The following is a 19,663-nucleotide window of genomic DNA, read 5'->3' as shown; positions in this document are numbered from 1 at the left end:
TTGAAAACAACAGGTTCCTATCTATTGATCTCATTGCATTAGGCCTTGATGATGATGTGAACTCCTGGAAGAAGGTTCTGTTTTTTCCATGTTTTGATATGGACAGAAGGCGAGCTGCATTTCACTCACTGTACTGCTGCCTCTGTTGAGGATATCAGTTGATTTTGGCTTCTACCAAAATGCCCTCCTATTTCAAGTACCACCAGAGTTGTGAGCAGTGATTGGTGAACAAATAAGACATAACAAATCAGTATTACACCAGGGGCCTGCTGCATGTTTGGTTTGTTGCATAATGAAATCAAATAAGAGTTCCATTGACTGATAACATTCCCATTACTCAGCTCAGAGAACACCTCTTAAGTGAGGTTAGTCAGTTACCATCAAGTGTCAGTGAAAGCAGTTCTAAGAAAGGGGCCTTGAGATTGAGTGTGGGGCTTTGCTCTGGATTTACGTCTGCACTCATCTGCAATTATCAGGCATTAACAATATTATTATTATTATTATTATTATTTCTATAGTGCTTTGTGTTCTTTATAGCTTTGTTAGCTACCTCCCATACAAGACTTGTGCAGTCATAGCATTGTTCTTCCTTCAAAAAGATTTGGAAAATGTTCAAGTATCTTGCAGAAATCTCCATTAAAATGCTGTGAGTCTCCCTTAAAACATTAGCAAAATCCTGCAGGAACTCTTAGCAGGTTTTTGCTGGTAATTTGCGGGTTATTGCAAATTTATCTATGGACATGTCATCTCCAAAAGAATAGCCTCCACAAACCAAAATGACTTCTGATACTCTTTAATAGTATTTCAGAGTAGCAGCCGTGTTAGTCTTTATTCGCAAAAAGAAACAGAGTACTTGTGGCACCTTAGAGACTAACAAATTTATTTGAGCATAAGCTTTCGTGAGCTACAGCTGTATTTTCCACCAAATGCATCCGATGAAGTGAGCTATAGCTCACGAAAGCTTATGCTCAGATAAATTTGTTAGTCTCTAAGGTGCCACAAGTACTCCTTTTCTTTTTTTAATAGTATTGGGGATCAACTTTTTCTCTCATTCTCTTGTGGGCTTCTGAGAATTGCTTACTCTAAGAACCCTTGAGAACTGGAAATACTAATCATGTCTTAGCTTGGATGCTCCAGACACATTTTAGAGCATCTGTCTCATTGGTGCAGCTAAGCCAGGAATTAAAAGTTCACCCCGTTCCTCAGTACCCTTTCAGACTATATCAGGAAGGGCCAACTTCACAAGGTCAGCAGGGCATTGATACCTTTCTTTCAAATAAGTAATGAGCTGTCCTATTGGAATGATTTGTAGTGGGACTTGTGGATACTGTAGTGTCACTCCGCAGCTCTGGCAAGTACAGATGGCTCTTGAAGGCCATATGAATGCTGTGAAATAAAGCAACAAGCAGAAATAATTTCGGTGGCCAAGTATTCTTGTCAACACTGAGTCTTGGTTAAGCACTGCACAGCTTCTTTAGTGATTGGAAAATCTACACAGCTAATTCCATCTTTTCTTCAGTCTGACACTGGGCCATTCTCATGGGGAATAGCTTCTGCTAGACATTTGTGGGAAGTGTATCTCCAAGGACCTGTTGTTTGCCACACTGTTGCACTAAAGCATTGCCTACCCTAAGAGTTCTGAGAAAGTCTTTTACTGATGCATCTTTACTGGAGGTGGCAACAATGGCAAGCTCTGGTATAGAAGGGCACTGAAATTCTCTGGTGTTTTAACTATTGTGCTGTTTAGAATAGATCTGTTCTGAGCAGGATTCAATGACAAGGTGGTAAAAACACCAGTGCATTGTCTACCCTAATGTTCTCTCTATTTCTACCAGTGGTAGAACTGCACTGGGAGAATCTGGATCCCATATCATTCAGGGGTTGACCCTTCATCTCAGAGGTTTCTAGAGATTGTTAGCAAATGGAATATTTGCAGAACTTTATTACTTCATATCTGAACAAGTGAGGGAGAGAGAGCAGGAGAACTGTTATGTCTATGCAGTTAGTGTTTAATATTGTTTACTCAATAGATTGGGTTATTTGTTCCTGAGTTAATTGTAGCCACTCATGATGTTTTATACAAAATAATAGGCTAGGAGGTAGTGTTCAGATATAGTAATTGGAAGTTGTGCATGTGTTCTAAGCAGAATGAAAGTAAAAAGATGGGTTCTTTGAACTCCCTTGATCTGTGTCTTAATTCTTAATGGTTTATCTGGCTCTGTGAAACCAAAGAAGCAACTGGACATGGTTGAACAATCTATTTTTGGAAACAGCTTTGGGAACTGAATACTCAGTACAGACTTTTTCAGATATGATGTGGATCAGGTTGTATTATTAGTTGTCAAACTACAGTTAGTTTGAAGATTTAAATACCCATTATACAGACACTGACCTCCTTTGTAAAGTGCTTTTACTCTGGAAAATTGTTGTGTAAGAGCTAGGTATTATTATTATTTATTTATCTCTACAGACATTTCCTACAACTCCCTGAAATGGTCCAAATCCTTCCTCGAACTGAAACCAGGGGGTTGTAGTGGTCTACAGTTCCTCACTTACACCTTCTCCTTTGGAGGTACAATCCTCTTTCTCAATTTATTCAACATCTATATGAATCAATTGTTGCAGCTGGGGAGGCAACATAACTTGAAGTGTCAGCTGTCTATTTCTGAGTCCCAGCTCTACATCTCATTATAGCAAACATAAACAATGCCTTTCCCAATGCCTAGGCAACATTAACAGCTGAATGAATAGCAGTTGGCGGACCTGAAACAAGTCAAGAATCAGGCAATTTATTATTATTAATTAATAATACTGTGCAAACACATAATGACACTGTAATTACAATTAGATCTTCACTTTTTCAGGACTAAAGGCAAAACTCCATTTTTAGTCCTGCAGTTCATGGACTTGATTCTCCTCTCTCACTGGTATAAATTAGGAGTGGTTTCACTGAAGTCAGTGAAGTTATAGTGAAGTAAAACTAATAAATGAAATAAGAATCAGGCCCAGCTGCTGTAATTAATACTTACAATTGCTGAGGCTGAAGAATAATGCATATAGCTGGTCGAAAAATGTCAATTTATTTTCTTTTTTCATTTTTTTTAATTCCTCATGAAATTCTTTTGGTTTCTTTTAAATGAAAAACTGAAATCAAATCAAAGAGTTTGGTTTTCAAAAACTGTAATCAATCTTTTAGGTTTCAAAAACCAAATCAAGAATATTTTATTTTACCAAAAACTAAACATTTTTTTCAGAATAGTTTTTTTGATTTCCCATTTTTTGATGTAAAATCATTAAAAATCCTACAAAATTCTGCAACATTTTCCTTTTGGTTGAAAAACCATTTTTGATTAAAAATGTATTTCCTCCTCCTGACAATTTCAGCCAATATATATTTTTTAAAAAAATAAATAAATGGGACACCAGCACAGAGATATAAAAATGTGGATAGAGAAAAGGCTGGCATCATCAAACATAGAAAGTCCCATAGCAGAATTCCCTATAAATGAAATTGACCAGTGCACTCATAGAGTGAAAATGTGTGTGTGTGTGTGTGTGTGTGAGACACACACACACACACACACTTTCATAAAAAGAAAAGGAGTACTTGTGGCACCTTAGAGACTAACAAATTTATTAGAGCATAAGCTTTCGTGAGTAGCTCACAAAAGCTTATGCTCTAATAAATTTGTTAGTCTCTAAGGTGCCACAAGTACTCCTTTTCTTTTTGCGAATACAGACTAACACGGCTGCTACTATGAACACTTTCATAAGGAGAAGAAGAAAAAAAGGGTATTTTTCTAGGAATTTTCCTCCAAATTGGACAGAAGTCACCATAGTTATTGTACAGATGTAGGTAAGAAAAAATCAGCAGTGTAGACAAACAGAAATAGAAATGCTTCTGGTTACATTTCTACTGGCAAACATACAGCACTAGATTCTCAGGTATGTCTTGGCACATCCAAGCTTGAGGGGGAATAGGAGGTTTCCTCCAGGCTGCTGTGACTTGTGACAGCTAGAACACTGGAGTCCACTGTGACAGATTCTCCCCGAGGTGCCACCTGGAACTGGGTACTACTGAGTCCCTTGACCCACCAGCCGAGGCTCCCTCTCACACTGTACTGCTGTGACAAGCTGCACAGCCATCCAGCCTGCACTTTCACCAGCGTACATACAGGTAGGGACACACCCAGCTGCAGTTACATGTACGCTCTCAGACCAGCTCCTGCATAGGAAGGCTATAGCTAAGGCAACTCCCAGCTCCTCAGGCACGTACCTCCTCTGGAGTATAAACCCCAAATTATACCGTCTTCCTCTGCAGAAGGAACTCTATAGCATACGCTCATAAAATTCACCCTCTCCCTCAATGTGGAGAGGAATATGCAACAGCATTTGCCCATGAATTATGATTCCCACACACTTCACTCCAACTCACTGCTTTAGATAAAGCAAAAACATGTTTATTAACTACAAAAGACCAATTTTAAGTGATTATAAGGGATAGCAAACAGATCAAAGCAGATTACCTAGCAAATAAACTGGGATTCAGGTTTAGTTTCAAAGCCTAATCAGGGCTAGGATTTGACTTTGGGTTATGAACTCCCTCAATGTTTGTTCTCGTAAGACTTTGTCCCTAAATAGTGGAGCTCACAAAAGATTAGTTACTCACAGAATCAGATGGTCACCATCTGGGGATAAAATCTCACAAGAACAGTTCTCAAGAGATATTGGTCATGTCAGATCACAAAGAGTTAAAACTTTTTTTCTGGTTCTGGATCCAGCTCAGAACTAAAACAACTGGAGTGGGTTTGAATCTAAGAATTTAAATCTGAAAACAGCCACCCTGAAATTTATGGTGGTTTAGATTAGGAATTGATGTTTGCTCTTCCACCTATTGTAACCCAACATCTGATCTCTTTAGATTTGAACTAGAGAGAATATAATCAAAACAGAAGCATTTTTAGATGGGTTATTCTAAAATTAACCTTATAACCAGAGTTACAGCAAACAGCTTTTACCTACAGTTTAATAAAACTTCTAAAGGGACCTGAAATAGAGGGGGTGGGGGTAGTATTAATTGTCTTCACCTTTGAGGAGGATTTCCAGATCCCTTTCTCTTTTTATTTCCTTGTATTAACAGGTTTCTAGTCTATAAAAATTATGTTAATTGCAAGGATTTTACAATAACAATAGAAAACTGTTTAACTAATTTCAAGTATGGATTACCCATGCCATTTTCAAGTGGAAAAGTACACAGGCACCTGTGTGTGGCTTAAATAACTGTATGTTACAGTTCCCAGTAATGTTAGCTTTCTCACTTTTCCATAGGTCAAGTAAGATGCTATTCTATTAACACTGCTGTTTCTCATACTGTTGAGTCATGCAGCATAGATATTTTATCTTGCACATGTCTCTGTTCTCAGACCACAGATCATGTTATCACTGTACAAATATAGCATATTAGTGCATGTGGAAGGCTAGTCAGCTGTGGGGTTCAAACAGATCTGTCTCACCATGAACTACGTTGCTGCTGTAAACAACCTCAGAGTCCCCAATTAACTAACCATAGTGCATACCCAGGAGCTCTGGAGACTTGTGTTCTTTTAGTTGTAGGTAAGTGGTAATTTTGCTGATTACAATTTACAGTTTCTTTGGATTCATGGGGTCAGGGTGGGAAGCAGGAAGGAGCAATTGTCATCAGGTCTTTGTTGCTTCTAATGAGCTGCAAAAGAGAAAGATATATATATATATATATATATATATATGAGAAAGATAATGGAGATGCAGCATATTACATCCTAAGCAATGTATATGTTTTATACTTTAAAGATAGCTGGCCAAATTCACCCCCATGTAAGTCCACTGATTTCAACAGATTTACACATGGGACAAATTCAACCCAGTGTGTTGTATTATACACACACAATGCTTATGACTCCAGATATTTGCTCTCTCCATGTCTGCACTGTAATAAACCTTTGCTATTACATCTCAAGGACATATCTTGGTGTGAAAATGATTTTCAATAAAATAAATGGTTGGAGAGATTGGTCATTTATTTCACTGGCTGTCAAAATTTACAGTAGAAAAAAAAAGTTATAGAACTTCAGCCTCTGAAGGCCAGTTACACCTAATCTAGCACTGGTAACAGCTAATAGATCTTTGTGAACAAAAATACCATTTTAAGTTAAACATAGTTGTTGTCTTTAGTAAAAGTATTTGTGTGGTGTCCATCGCTGTGATATGAGGGCATGTGTTCCTTACTGTAGGCTAAAATGGTACTGAACATGCCCACACCCCAAAAACTGTGAGCATGGACTGTGTGAACCTCTAAAGCAACTAACTCAGCATCTTTGAGTAGATCAGTTATGTGTGATAGCACCCAGTGCACAAAGGGTCAGATCCTGGGTGTTGGCTCCATCCCCTATGCACCTCTCTGATAGCACAAAGGAGATAGAGAACTGCTTTAATGGGGAAGCTGAGGACTGCCCTGATGGAAAATGAATCCCTGGGGGGTGTAAATCTGGTGTCACCAGCTCTGTGCCACCTGGTCCCTACGTAACAAGGCATGTAGGGGGCATTCTTGGGAAGGCTGAGAACATGACAGTGATCAGGAGGAGGCAGAGCTGGAGTGTGCTGTCCTCCAGAGCTCCTCAGCCAGTAGAGTGGTCCTGAGGTGACAACTCTTGTTGGCATAATTTAGTCACTGGAGCAGGAGTAATTTAGAGCAGCCCTCCTTCTAACCTATCTAATTGGTGTATCCTAATTTATTATACTGCACTCATCAACATGGCATCAGAGTGTGAAGGAACTGAGCTGGCAAGAGCACATTGCCCCTGGCTCCCATGATTTTGAGACCAATAGTTGAAGTGTTCCTTCCAAGTGCAGTAACTGGGGCAGATGTGGAGCCTGATTCACTGTTTGCACATAGGCATTTTACTCTGTTTCTGCAACATAAAAGGATCTTAAACTGGCTGGGGAATACCTCTCATGTAAGGGAACGATGCAGAACACTAGCAGAATGGCTTGCTGACATCCCCTTTCATAGATCCCTGTGAAGGGAATGTGACTAGTGCAGAAGAAGGCGTGGCTAAAATGAAGGGACACAATGGCTCCATGGGCAACTGAGTTTAGAGCAAGCCTTAGGATGCTATATTCTCTGAAGGAGGCTAAACTTTCCTCTGGAAGACTCTGGAATATGGAAAGGATAAAGGTAGTTTAAAACTATGAGGGTCCTATACCATGTGGTACTTAGCTAGACCTGAGAATCAAGTCTGTAGTCTTTAAGTCAACCGGGGGCTAAGTCAATGGGGCGTTCTGCTTAAAAACTGGTGACATAAAATAGCCCTGAGGTAAGTGGGCCCTTAATTTTCCTGTTTTTAATTAACAGAGATACTGTAGAGATTCTTTGTAGCAAAGAACCTATATGAATCTCTCATTAAAAATATTTTGCTTTATTTTTTAATTTCAGTTTGTTTTCCCTTTCACATAGACATGTCCCCAAATTCAGCTTCATTTTAAATATGGCAGGTCTTTTAAAATATTTATGAAAATTAGTCAGCTCCTCAGTGAAGTCCAGTAAATAAAAGGAAGAAAATATACCACAAACATCAGCAAAATGTTTTTTTGCCTCCACTGTAGGAGAAAGAATCACTTCACTGAATAGATAGTTGTCTGTTCACTGAGGTGCTGGGGAAATACATCTGTAATAAATCCCCTTGCAAATGTAACATCTATCATACTTGATGACAAACACATTAGTGCTACAAGAGTTGACACGTATAAGGAATACTGTAATTCAACTGCTAATTAATCCATGATTAAAAGACCTAATTAATGAATAACCCAGTGAGAAACTGTCTCAGAATCAAGGTGCGAAGAGATAAATGATAATGGGGAATCTCATTTATGAGATCAGTTTATTTAACTAAGAGTAGAATTTGAACTGATTAAGTAATTGTGCTACAGTGATAGGCAATCTAGAAATATGTACATAGAAAACAATACAGGAGACAAGCTCAGTTTTTGCATACCTGTTATCTGCACGTTTTTGTTATTGTTGATGCTTAAAATAGCATTAACTTGATCTTTAATGGAAAAGTTAAAGGAAGAAATATCTAAGTGACTTATATCAACTTTATTATTAAATGGCCACTTTTATAATATGGCTTTTATTATGGTCTTTTCTTTTTTTAATGTATTGTTACTACAGTATAGTCACATGACATCCATCAGTAAGAACTGTGCTCAGAAGAAAGTAAATTGTAAGGTGCTATACACAGGTAGGCCACTATATAAATAGGTGCTTAAATGAACTGGGGGCTTGGATGAGAGCTTGCTGGCTACAGTTCACTCCCAACAAGACAGAAGTAATGATGGTGGGCTGGGAGAGGCAGATGGAAGAGTTGGTAGACCTTTTTACTCCTGGAATCCTAAGTAATGGCTGCCCAAAAATTCTTTCTTCCATATCCACCAGGCAAGATGAGTATGATTTATCTCTACAGTGTGGCTCTTGCCACAATTACCCATGCTTTCATTGCTTAAAAATTAGATAAATGGGTTGTGCTCAACAAAGGGCTATGATTTGGTACCATTCAGAAGCTAAAGCAGGATGCTGCAGCCTGTTTGTTAAGAGAAACTGCACATTTGGAACACATGCTCTGTGATCTGCACTGGTTTTCATGGAGCTTCTGAGTGGAATTCACAGTGTTAGTTTTAACTTATAAAGTCTTAAGTTGTTTGGGTCAGGGTTACCTCAGATATCGCCACTCTTCCCATGATGTACTTCCACAGGTGAGTTTAACCAAAGTGCTTTAGCTGGAGTTCCCTCAGTATAAATGAGAGGGAGCTGCTGGCAGGGCATTCTCAGGGTATGTTTAAACTGAAAATGCTACATTGGCGCACTTATGGGACGGCTTCTCCTGTCAGCAAAGGTAATCCACCTCCCAAGGAGGCAATAACTAGGCTGATGGAAGCACTATCTACACCAGGATTTTTTATGGCCCTGAGAGACCTAGCTAAATTCCTAGTGTAGAGCAGGCCTTGGTGAGGAGTCCTCAGTTCTGGCCCTTGCCTCCACACTTGGTCTGTCTGGCCCAGATTTATTAATCTTCTGAACACATTGCAATGGCCATCTTTTTTCTCTCTTGGTTAAAGCTGGTGAGGATCGTGTGGGCTGAGGTAGATATATTTATGTGTAGTCCTTGTTTATGGAGGAAACTGTGAAATTGTAAACTTCTTGGGGCAGGGACTGTCCTTTGGTTCTGTATTTGTACAGTACCTAACACAGTGGGATCCTAGTTCTCAAGTAGGGTTTCTAGGTGTTACCTTAATACTAATTTTTTATTTATGGGATAAGCACCTAGAACATTGGATAGGCAATTATAGATTTTTAAAAAAAATCTGTACGAGTCACAGCCTGTGTGCCTGCTGTCATGCATGTCAGATATTTAGCAGATACTCATCCTGATGATGGAGTTGTACATAAATGCTACACTTATTTCAGTAAAACGAATCATAAATACCATCTCTTTATTCTTGGTCTTTTGGGTCCTGATTCTGCCAATGCTTATATACACAAATAGATTTATTCAAATGAGTACTTCCGTTGACTTCAATGGGCCTACTTGTTTGTAAAAGTACTCACATGAGTACAAGTTTGCAGGACTGGGCCCTAAGTTGAATTTCTGAAGAATAAGTAAAACAGAAAATTGATTTTCAATCCCTTTATGTCTGGAAAACAAACGTGAAAATAACAAAAGCGGAAAGAATGAGATATGAGAACAACAACATTCAACTTCTATAGCCTGCAGCTATGAGATAATGTTGGAGCTACACATTTATAATGGTACTTTAAAATAATTCAGCACCTGATACCAGAAGAGGACATTTCACCCCCAATTTAATTATTTAAAAATAATATACACTACTTTGAAAAATAGTTGGTATGCAATGTATCATATTCCCTTAAACAGCAGGCAAAGATTTTACAACATTCTTTACAATAGACATGAATTATAGTTAATGGATGAGCTTAGTTCCTAATCGAACTCTACTGAAATCAATAGATACACACCAGGGATGAATCTGGCCCAATGTGTTACATTTGAGGATATTGATTAAGGCTCACTAAATTGCCCATATGTGAGTGTGAATTACTAGTGGTAAGATTATCTGCTACCATCGACTCCCATATGCAGAATTCCTTTTTCCAGAGGTGATGCTATTGTAAATCATACCCTTGCTTTCTTTTTATGGTCCTGGAGCCTTTCTTCCCTGGAAGGCACTGTGCTTTCATTATACAGTAGTATAGTACCAAAGAGCCTTGCTTTCATGATCTGTCTCACTAACACTTCATAAGACTGAGTGAACATTATAACAATGCATCATCCAAGAAAGGGGCTTTGATGATCTGTAATATAATTCAGAAGCAGACCTCATCCACTGAAGAAGGTATTCAGCTGCAAACTCAGTACAGTTAAAAGAGTAAACTTTGCAGACATTAGAGCAAATGCTCCTCTGGTCTGGATGGCGAAAGCCCACACAAGATAAGAAATATGCTGGTTTCAGTGTATTCTCCTCTCTCACCCATTGCTTCCTTCTAGTTAGAGGCGGAAACTGTGTGCAGAGCTTGATAGCCCTCTCACTCATGGCAGAGACTACTCCCACATCTGCTGTTGCAAGGATGGGGAGGAAAGGGAATTGAGTTTTGTTCAGGATGACTGGGCACATGAGGGAGCATGATGAATCTGTGATGCGGAAAGGATTCCTGCCACCTTCCTCAAGTGAAGGTCTCTAGCAGCTAACCCAGCTACCTGTGAAGTAGAGAAGAGTATTTTCTCCTAAGTGGCAAACTGTAAATTGATAGTGAAGTTAGGTTATGTCTACTCTACTCTTATGTCTATTACTTATGTCAGTATAACTTATGTCATTTGGGGTGTGAAAAAAATACCCCTCTGAGTGACATAAGTTACTCCAACAGAAGGGCTGGTTTAGCCAGCACTATGTTGGCAGGAGATGCTCTCCTGCTGACAAAGCTACCGCCACTCATTGGGGGTGGTTTAATTATGTCAATGGGAGAGCAACATGAGCAATCTAACAGCAGCACAGCTGCATCGGTATAGCTGTGCCTCTGTCAGCTTGCTAGTGTAGACATGGCCTTAGTGTTTGTACAATACATCTGATTATAGACAAAGCTTTCCATAGAGGAGTAAGGTCAGTGTTCTCATGACATTGCTATTAATGGGGTTTTGAGTCTGCTGTTGTCAGCAGTAGGTTAAAGAGACACTGGGAGCTATTTGTGGCTTCATTGTTAACACTCGGGTATAAGCAAACAACAGAAGCTTCTTTACCGAAGCAGGAAAGGTAAAGTTCATACAGTCATTCAAAGATACGAAAGACACTGGCATAGCAAAATACCTGACCTATCCCTATGCCTGAGTTCAGAGGCACTGTACCTTCATGATAGTACTTAGGATTTCTCTTACAGATATAACAAATAGGATATAACCCTACTTGTTGTTATCAGTCTGCATATGCCTAACTCACTGGTTAGGGGAGACTGGAGTGCTTTGTTGATAAACAATTTATTTTTGTCTTTCTTAATATGCCCTCTAGTATGGAGATATTTTTGTCTTTCTTAATATGCCCTCTAGTATGGAGATATATATAAGAGAAAAAGAACATTAAGAAAAGGTAGAATAAAAGAAAAAAAATAGGAATGTGGCGACCATTTCTCTCCCCCCCTCAAGTGTTTTGACTCAAGGCCAGACTGTAAGTGACCTCAGTGAAAGGATAGGAGGACTGGAAACAGTGGTTAGAGTAAGAACTTGGAAAAATGAAAAGCTGAAAGTTTGAAAATACACACTAAGGCAAGGGACAGGCTATTTGTTCAACAGTAGCTTGACAGTTCAAGGCCTTTGTGTGTTTTACTAACGAACAATGTAATAAAAGTGGCATCTAATGAAATCTCAAGTGAAGTTAAAAAGAGAGAAGAAACAGTAGTTTTTATCTTGGTGGAAGCAATTATTTTTAAAAGGCTTTCAGAGTTCTGTTTTATAAAATTTCCTCATGTTGGCTCAGTGAACCATTTTATGAACAAGTAGGCATAACAAAAGCCCTCTATAGATAGATTAGCTGCATCTCATGATAAAAAAATCGAGTTGAGATGATTACATCTTCAGCAATGACTCTGAGCAAGAGAGAACATTTCCAACACTGCTCCTATGAAAAGCAATGGGAATTTAGCCATTGACTTCACTATGGACTTGTCTACACTGCGACGTTGTTGACAAAACTTGTCTTTCACAGGTACTTAATCCCCCCGCCCCCGCGAAAGACAAAAGTTTTGCCTATGCAAGTGGTAGTGTGAATGCGGCTTTGTCGTCAGGAGCGCTCTCCTCCTACAAAACCAACGCTGCTTGCGGGGCTGGAAGTATTTTGTTGGCAAATATGCCGACAAAATACCAACAGAGAGTGTTCACACATGCTGACTTTGAGCGACAAAGCTGCGCAGTGTAGACGAGCCCTAAGAGCAGGAGCAGGCTGCAGGTAATAGCCCTGTGTCTAATTTGTCTCTGCAGTTTTGGCTGGACACAGCATACTTTACTTCCTGGCTTAGGCTCCACTTCAGAACTGTACTCAATTGCTTGCTTAAAAGTAGGCATGTGAAGTACCTGGCTGAACGGAGGTCCTATTGCTATGTTCTACTAAACAACTGCCACATTTCACAAATTGGTGATTGCATTTCAGTAGCAGATGAAGTGATTTCTGTATCTGATGGGACTGATCCTGCAGCCCTTAATCACATGATGAACACTTACTTGTGCAAGTAGTCGCATTGATTGGAATAAGGATTAGTAGCATGAAAAAGGGTCAGTAGGATGATGACCTAAATTTGGTAAACACTTTAGGATCATTTGGAATTGACAGGAACTTTATAAACTGTTATTATTACTATTAATTGTTAATTGAATCATTAATGAAAAAATCTTTTTCTTGGATGATACTTAATCAAGTTAATATTTCTTTGTCCATTTTTTCCCAAGCAAGCTGTAAGGAACTGGAGCAGAACATTAATTTGTATTAATTGTTTTCTTCCCTTCTTATGATTACATCTTAATGATACACTTGTTTTTTACAGGAAAAGCTTAATGTCGGTAACATGGGACATCAGGTGATAATATTTGACATTTCTGTCGTAAGAGGCTTCTGGGAAACTCAAGTCAAGAAGTATAAAGAAACTCAAAAGAAGGAGAAGGAAAGATTAACACAAAGCTCATTAGAGAAGTAAGCCAACCTACTACTCTTCTGTTTAACTGAATTCACTGACATATCTCAGAATAGCAGCAGTGTTAGTCTGTATCTGCAAAAAGAAAAGGAGTACTTGTGGCACCTTAGAGACTAAAACATTTATTTGAGCATAAGCTTTCATGAGCTACAGCTCACTTCATCGGATGCATGCAGTGGAAAATACAGTGGGGAGATTTTATATACACAGAGAACATGAAACAATGGGTGTTACCATACACACTGAGAGTGATCAGGTAAGGTGAGCTATTACCAGCAGGAGAGAAAAAAAAATTTTTGTAGTGAAAATCAAGGTGGGCCATTTCCAGCAGTTGACAAGAATGTGTGAGGAACAGTAGGGGGGAAAATAAACAGGGGGAAATAGTTTTACTTTGTGTAATGACACATCCACTCCCACTCTTTATTCAAGCCTAACTTAATGGTGTCCAGTTTGCAAATTAATTCCAATTCAGCAGTCTCTCGTTGGAGTCTGTTTTTGAAGTTTTTTTGTTGAAGAATTGCCATTTTTAGGTCTGTAATCGAGTGACCAGAGAGACTGAAGTGTTCTCTGACTGGTTTTTGAACGTTATAATTCTTGACATCTGATTTGTGTCCATTTATTCTTTTACGTAGAGACTGTCCAGTTTGGCAAATGTACGTGGCAGAGGTGCGTTGCTGGCACATCATGTAAATTGGTAGATGTGCAGGTGAACTATCAGTGATAGTGTGGCTGATGTGATTAGGCCCTATGATGGTGTCCCCTGAATAGATATGTGGACACAGTTGTCAACGGGCTTTGTTGCAAGGATAGGTTCCTGGGTTAGTGTTTTAGTCAAAGCAGAAAGTTGGCACTTATGCAGGAGTCATAGGACTTGACTGATACCATGTTTATTGTTCAGGGAAGAGAAAAAAAGAGAAAAGAATCTCTTTGCTGAAAAGTGCCTAGGGCTGAATGGTGCCTTTGGTGGAGGGACAGCATGAATCCCTAGAATGAAATCTGGCTGACCCAACAGGAGTCAGTCCTGAGTTCTCCAGTGCAACTCATCCTGATATAGTAGCTACATCACTGTTTAAAAGCCCAGGACAAGGCACATGACTGAAAGCACGCTTGGTCGAGGGGATCTGGCTATGGAGCAAACTTTCAGAGGAGATCAGGCAAACCCAAAATCTTTTGGAAATGCTGTAAAATCATCTTCTTTTAAAAAAGTTTTTCCGACAAAAGAATGACACAACACTGACACTCCCTGCTGTCCCTAAATCACTACCAAACAAAGACAAAACTAATAAACAATATACCCTAAGGAGAGCTTTTACCCCCAAAAGGAGACTGTGCCAGAGAGTCCCTGAAGTCCCACAGGAATTTATCTATTGCTATTGATTTTATGTAGGAGAGACTCAGATACTCTCATGATGGGTGGCAGTATAAAACCTTAAGACAGTTAAGCTGCTTGAAGAGGGTGCAAAGTGCTTCTTTTTCTGTGCCAGCCAGCTTCTCTGATTGCTCTGGGGTTGAGAGACAGGCCAGTGGCCTCACCTTCACCTTTCATCTTTTTGCCCCCTTTCATGCAACTAGTGCTCAAAGTTGTTAGGAGGGACCAGGGCCTGCACTTTCCAGCCAGACTATTGCTGGCCAGTGCAAAGGTGTGCAAAAGGCAGGAAACGTCCATGCACCATTTGGGCACCGATGTAGTGGCTGGCCACAATCTGGCCCCTAATTTGTGCTGACCACAATCTGGCTGCTCCATCTCTCTGTTTTTCTCTCTCTGACTCATTTGTACAGAGTGTCGGTTTTCTAAACGTTCAGAACCACAGACCATTTTGTTTCCTATTTGTGTTGGCTAGTAAAAAAGCAAACCACGACAGGCATACATCAGGGAAATTCAACAGAGATTAAAAAAAGAGGGCATCTTAATATGGTAAGGAGTAGTTTTTTCTGCTGCAATGCAGCTAATTTTAGCTACCTCACTTTTTGCCAGTGGACTAGGGCAAGACCCAGAGCTCTCCTGTGAGTCATGTTTTCCATGAAGACAACAATCTCTCTGCAGATGACATCTGTGCTTGTCATTACCCATCTCTTCTACTGAAGTAACAGTGTTTGGTGATCTGTTCTGCCTTCATTCATTAACGAGCTTCCAAATTCCTTCATTATCTTTTCTCTACCAGTGAGGGTAGGCCCAGGATTTGGTATAGAATACAGCAATACATAGCATGTGAACTTTCTATATCCACAAGGGAAATTTTTTTAAGCCTGAAATTTATACAGTACTTTGTCCCACAACACTAGGCCAGATTCTGATGCTCTTAATTTATGTTGAGAAGCATCACACTCTCCAAATAATCCCATTGATTTCAATGGGAGTACTCCAGGAGTAAGGTATTACTCAGTGTAAGTACATCAGAACCTACACCTGTGTTATTATGGATTGATACTGCAACTATTGAAATTAATTTCAAAACTCCCATTAATTCCAGTGGTGTGTTATACCAGTAAAATAAAAACCAGCAGGATCTTATTAAAGGGAAAAAGGCAAAATACCACATTTATTGTGAATACAGAAAGAATCATAGTAAGCAGTTAGTTATAGCTATAACATTCCCTTCAATCTCATATTTATTCACACATTCATGCATACACACACACACACACAGGTTCTGCAAGGTTGTTATCATAGATGCCAGCCTTAGAGTTGCTCATGCTAAACCACTGGCCAGGTGGCCTGGACATGAGGAGGGAGCAGGACCTTGTCAGATACACATCTGATGCTCCTGGAAGTTGGTTTGCAGAATCAGACCCCAAAGTTCTCACTTTCTAGAGTCCATTTTTATAGGAATTTCTTCCTATGCCAGTCTATGGGAATTGCTTCATCATGCTGTTGCTGTATCAATCAGCAGATGGCACATTCCTGACGGCTCCGTGCTGCCAGATGTTATCTTGTTCTTTGGTTCTCCCATCCTTGAGGCTGTTGGGTGGATTCCAGTCTGCCGTCCTGGGATCCTCTGGTTATTTCCACTTGACGCCTTCTTCGGCCGATGGACACTGGATTCATAGGCTGGCACCTCCCTGATCATTCAGTTATTATCCACACTAAGCATCCATCCACATACATCCTCTAACTCTATTTTAATCACAATTTTTAACAAAGCGAGATGAATACAACAAAAGGGCGGGGAGTCTCTGGATGCTGTTTCTATTGTTACAGAGTATTGCTTTGAGTCTCTCTCTGTGTGAGTAGTTGTTGTTACAAAGAATTGCCTTGAGAACAGACTCTGTCTTAGAATGTACTAACGCAATTAGCAGCTTGCAAGTTTCAAATATAGAGGGAGAGAAAGAGTACCAAAAACCAAGAGACCTCTTAATTAGTAATACCCGGGAATTTAAACTATGGGGAATCAAACTCATGTGATTTTAATACAGAACTTGTTTAATATGATCCAACAGGTCCAGGATCAAGCAGTTAAAACAATGTGGTCAAAGTCACAAAGAAAATGGCAATTAATGCAAAACTCACAATTAGAGGAAAAACCCTCTTGTCACATGACAGAATTTCCAGGAGACTTACGTGCTTAAAAACACATATATCAGCTACTGTTGCCTATTGTGTCTCCTGGGCCAGATTGTCAACTGTTGATGGAGTCCTTTCAAAAATTCTAACCTTAATGCACCATCTTGCATTAGTGGATACTGCAAAGGCTCATTATCCCAGCAGGAGCTCCTCAAAGCTTAAAGCAGGAACAGGTGAGGTCGAAAGAAACCTCACTCTACAATTGGTAGGGAGTTACCTTCTGAGGGCTATTAATCCCAAAGTTTTTTCTCTGCTTTTAGTTTGTTTTAATACATGGCACTTACACAGTGTGTTATGCTTTCCACCAAAGTAACAGTTTTGCCTGTTTTGCCTAAAGAAAAGAGCGCTGTCTGAATTCAGACAGTAAATCGATCTGCCGAGTACGAATTCAGACAGTAAGTCGATCTGCCAAGTAAATCGATCTTGCCATTTTTACAATCTCTCCCTGAGTAGAAGTTCAAGATAAATCTTCCTGTTTATATTTACAAGGTTATCCAGATCAGATTAAGAATCCCTGTTTTTAAGTTTATATAACAATCATTAACATGTGCAATAGTCACACAGTATTATGCCTGAAGTAGTCTCCTACTATACTGGGAGTAGGATTTGGCACCTATAAATATTTGTGTCTTGTAAACTCTAGTTTGTGACATGTAGCCACAATCCTTGAGGAGGGTGCACTGTGGACTGCACCATCCCAGAGAAGTGTTAGTGAGATTTTGTCTTAGACAGACATTATTTCTCCAGTACTGCTCCCTGCATGTGTTGTGTGTGTGTAAGGATTTGGAATCAGTGATTAGGCTGGTATAGAATTCCCCCCCACTCCATAGGCCAGTGGTGTGTGTGCGTGGGGGCAAGCATTATTTATACATGACCCCGCTTCCTTCCTCCTCACCATCTTTTGGTCACCTTCCTCCATGCAGATATCAAGAGCAAGCATTCCCTGCTATCCACAGAGTACAGAGAGTGGGCTTGACTTTGGCCAGGTTTCTTGTGTGTTAACATTGGTCTGGTTTCTTGCATGCTCCTTCACCCCTGTGCAGGTGAGCAAGGGTAGCACACAATCTGTCCCTACTTATGTTGTATATATGTTCACATAATGTCTCTTTTTTATTCATCATTATCAAGGTTCTTTTCCCACTTTAAACTCTAGGGTACAGATGTGGGGACCTGCATAAAAGACCCCCTAAGCTTGTCCTTACTAGCTTAGGTTAAAAACTTCCCCAAGATACAAATTTTGCCTTGTCCTTGAACCCTATGCTGCCACCACCAACCGTGTTAAACAAAGAACAGGGAAAGAGCCCACTTGGAGACGTCTTTTCCCAAAATATTCCCTCAAGCTCTATACCCCCTTTACTGGGGAAGGCTTGATAAAAGTCCTCACCAATTTGTACAGGTGGACACAGACCCAAACCCTTGGATCTTAAGAACAATGAAAAATTAATCAGGTTCTTAAAAGAAGAATTTTAATTAAAGAAAAGGTAAAAGAATCACCTCTGTAAAATCAGGATGGTAAATACCTTACAGGGTAATCAGATTCAAAACATAGAGAATCCCTCTAGGCAAAACCTTAAGTTACAAAAAGACACAAAAACAGGAATATACATTCCATTCAGCACAACTTATTTTACCAGCCATTAAAGAAAAGGAAATCTAATGCATTTTTAGCTAGATTACTTACTAACTTAAGGAGTTATGAAGCTGCATTCCTGATCTGTTCCCGGCAAAAGCATCACCCAGACAGACAGACCATTTGTTTCCCCACCCTCCCGATTTGAAAGTATCTTGTCTCCTCATTGGTCATTTTGGTCAGGTGCCATCAGAAACCATCCATAGAAGCTGCCCACTAGAGAGACTATGATTGCTAACACTTAAAAAGAAAAAGAGAGACAGAAATTCAGCTTTAGATTTTGCTGCTTATTGTTATCAATCAGAACATACATATGACTTTCCCAAAGGCCACTTCCAATGTGGAAAGAGCAGGTGCCCATGCATCTAGTTTGTACTGATCACTGGGGCTCTGGATTATAAGGATCAGATTGGAAGTGAGTCCTTTGATTTGTTTTGATGCTTTGAAAGACAAGAAAATATTTTGCGCCTTTCCACGTAACCCTCAACTACAAAGAATGTATCTGGGATTACATTCCTAACAGGAGCTACTATCTCCTTGTAAGGAGGAAAAAACCCTCACTGTTTTAGGGAGTCATATATAGGGCCAAATTCTGATACCCTTACTCACACTGAGTAGTTCCTTACTTCTCAAGTAATTCTACTGAAATCAATAGAAATACTCAATGCATACTCAGTGTGAGTAAGGGTATCAGAATATGGCCCACAGTGGTCATTTAGAAGTAGGGATTCAAAGAGAAGGCTGTTTCGAAGAGCAGTAGGTCAAAAGGGAACTTTTAGTGCACAGTAGCTGGGTCCACATGGTAATCTGGTGTGTGACAAACTAGTGCGCTATGGATTTACACCCCAGCTTGCCACAAACTAAATCTCCATATGGACAAGCTCTGAGTTTAAAGGAACTTGCTATTATTTAGTCAAATTCTGTAAGCCTTAGTTGAAAGAAACTCCCAGTGAGTTTTGCTGGAGTAGAGAAAGCAGACTTTAGCTCTTAAAGGTTCTATAACAGTCTCACTGTGAAAAATGTAAGATTCTCCTCCATTTGTAATCCTCTGAGACACAAGATTTTACAAAGAGGAAACCTTACCTATGCAAACATAGATTTTGATAAAGGAATTCCATACATTTTTGAACTGTGTTTATATTAAAAGTTGCAAAGATTATGAACCTTTTACTGAGAGTTCTAC

The 19,663-nt window shown here is 39.6% G+C and overlaps 1 protein-coding gene across 2 annotated transcripts in view; it reads left to right on the top strand.

Moving 5' to 3' along the window:
* Positions 1-19,663, top strand: part of LRRC2 (leucine rich repeat containing 2) — a 110,886-nt gene that overhangs the window by 25,152 nt on the left and 66,071 nt on the right. Inside the window, exons 1-2 of one of the 2 annotated variants that reach the window (XM_038403006.2) lie at positions 5,462-5,613; positions 13,142-13,287. In XM_038403006.2, the coding sequence (XP_038258934.1) occupies positions 13,163-13,287 (125 nt within the window). In that variant the 5' untranslated portion in view covers positions 5,462-5,613; positions 13,142-13,162. Of the gene's footprint in view, positions 1-5,461; positions 5,614-13,141; positions 13,288-19,663 lie in introns of those variants that run through there. The other variant, XM_043515132.1, reaches the window with a different exon arrangement.

Source organism: Dermochelys coriacea, chromosome 5, assembly GCF_009764565.3.
Source record: "Dermochelys coriacea isolate rDerCor1 chromosome 5, rDerCor1.pri.v4, whole genome shotgun sequence".
Classification (NCBI taxonomy): Eukaryota; Metazoa; Chordata; order Testudines; family Dermochelyidae; genus Dermochelys; species Dermochelys coriacea.
The sequence above is the reverse complement of the archived record's forward strand: the minus strand, read 5'-3'. Positions and strand labels throughout refer to the sequence as shown.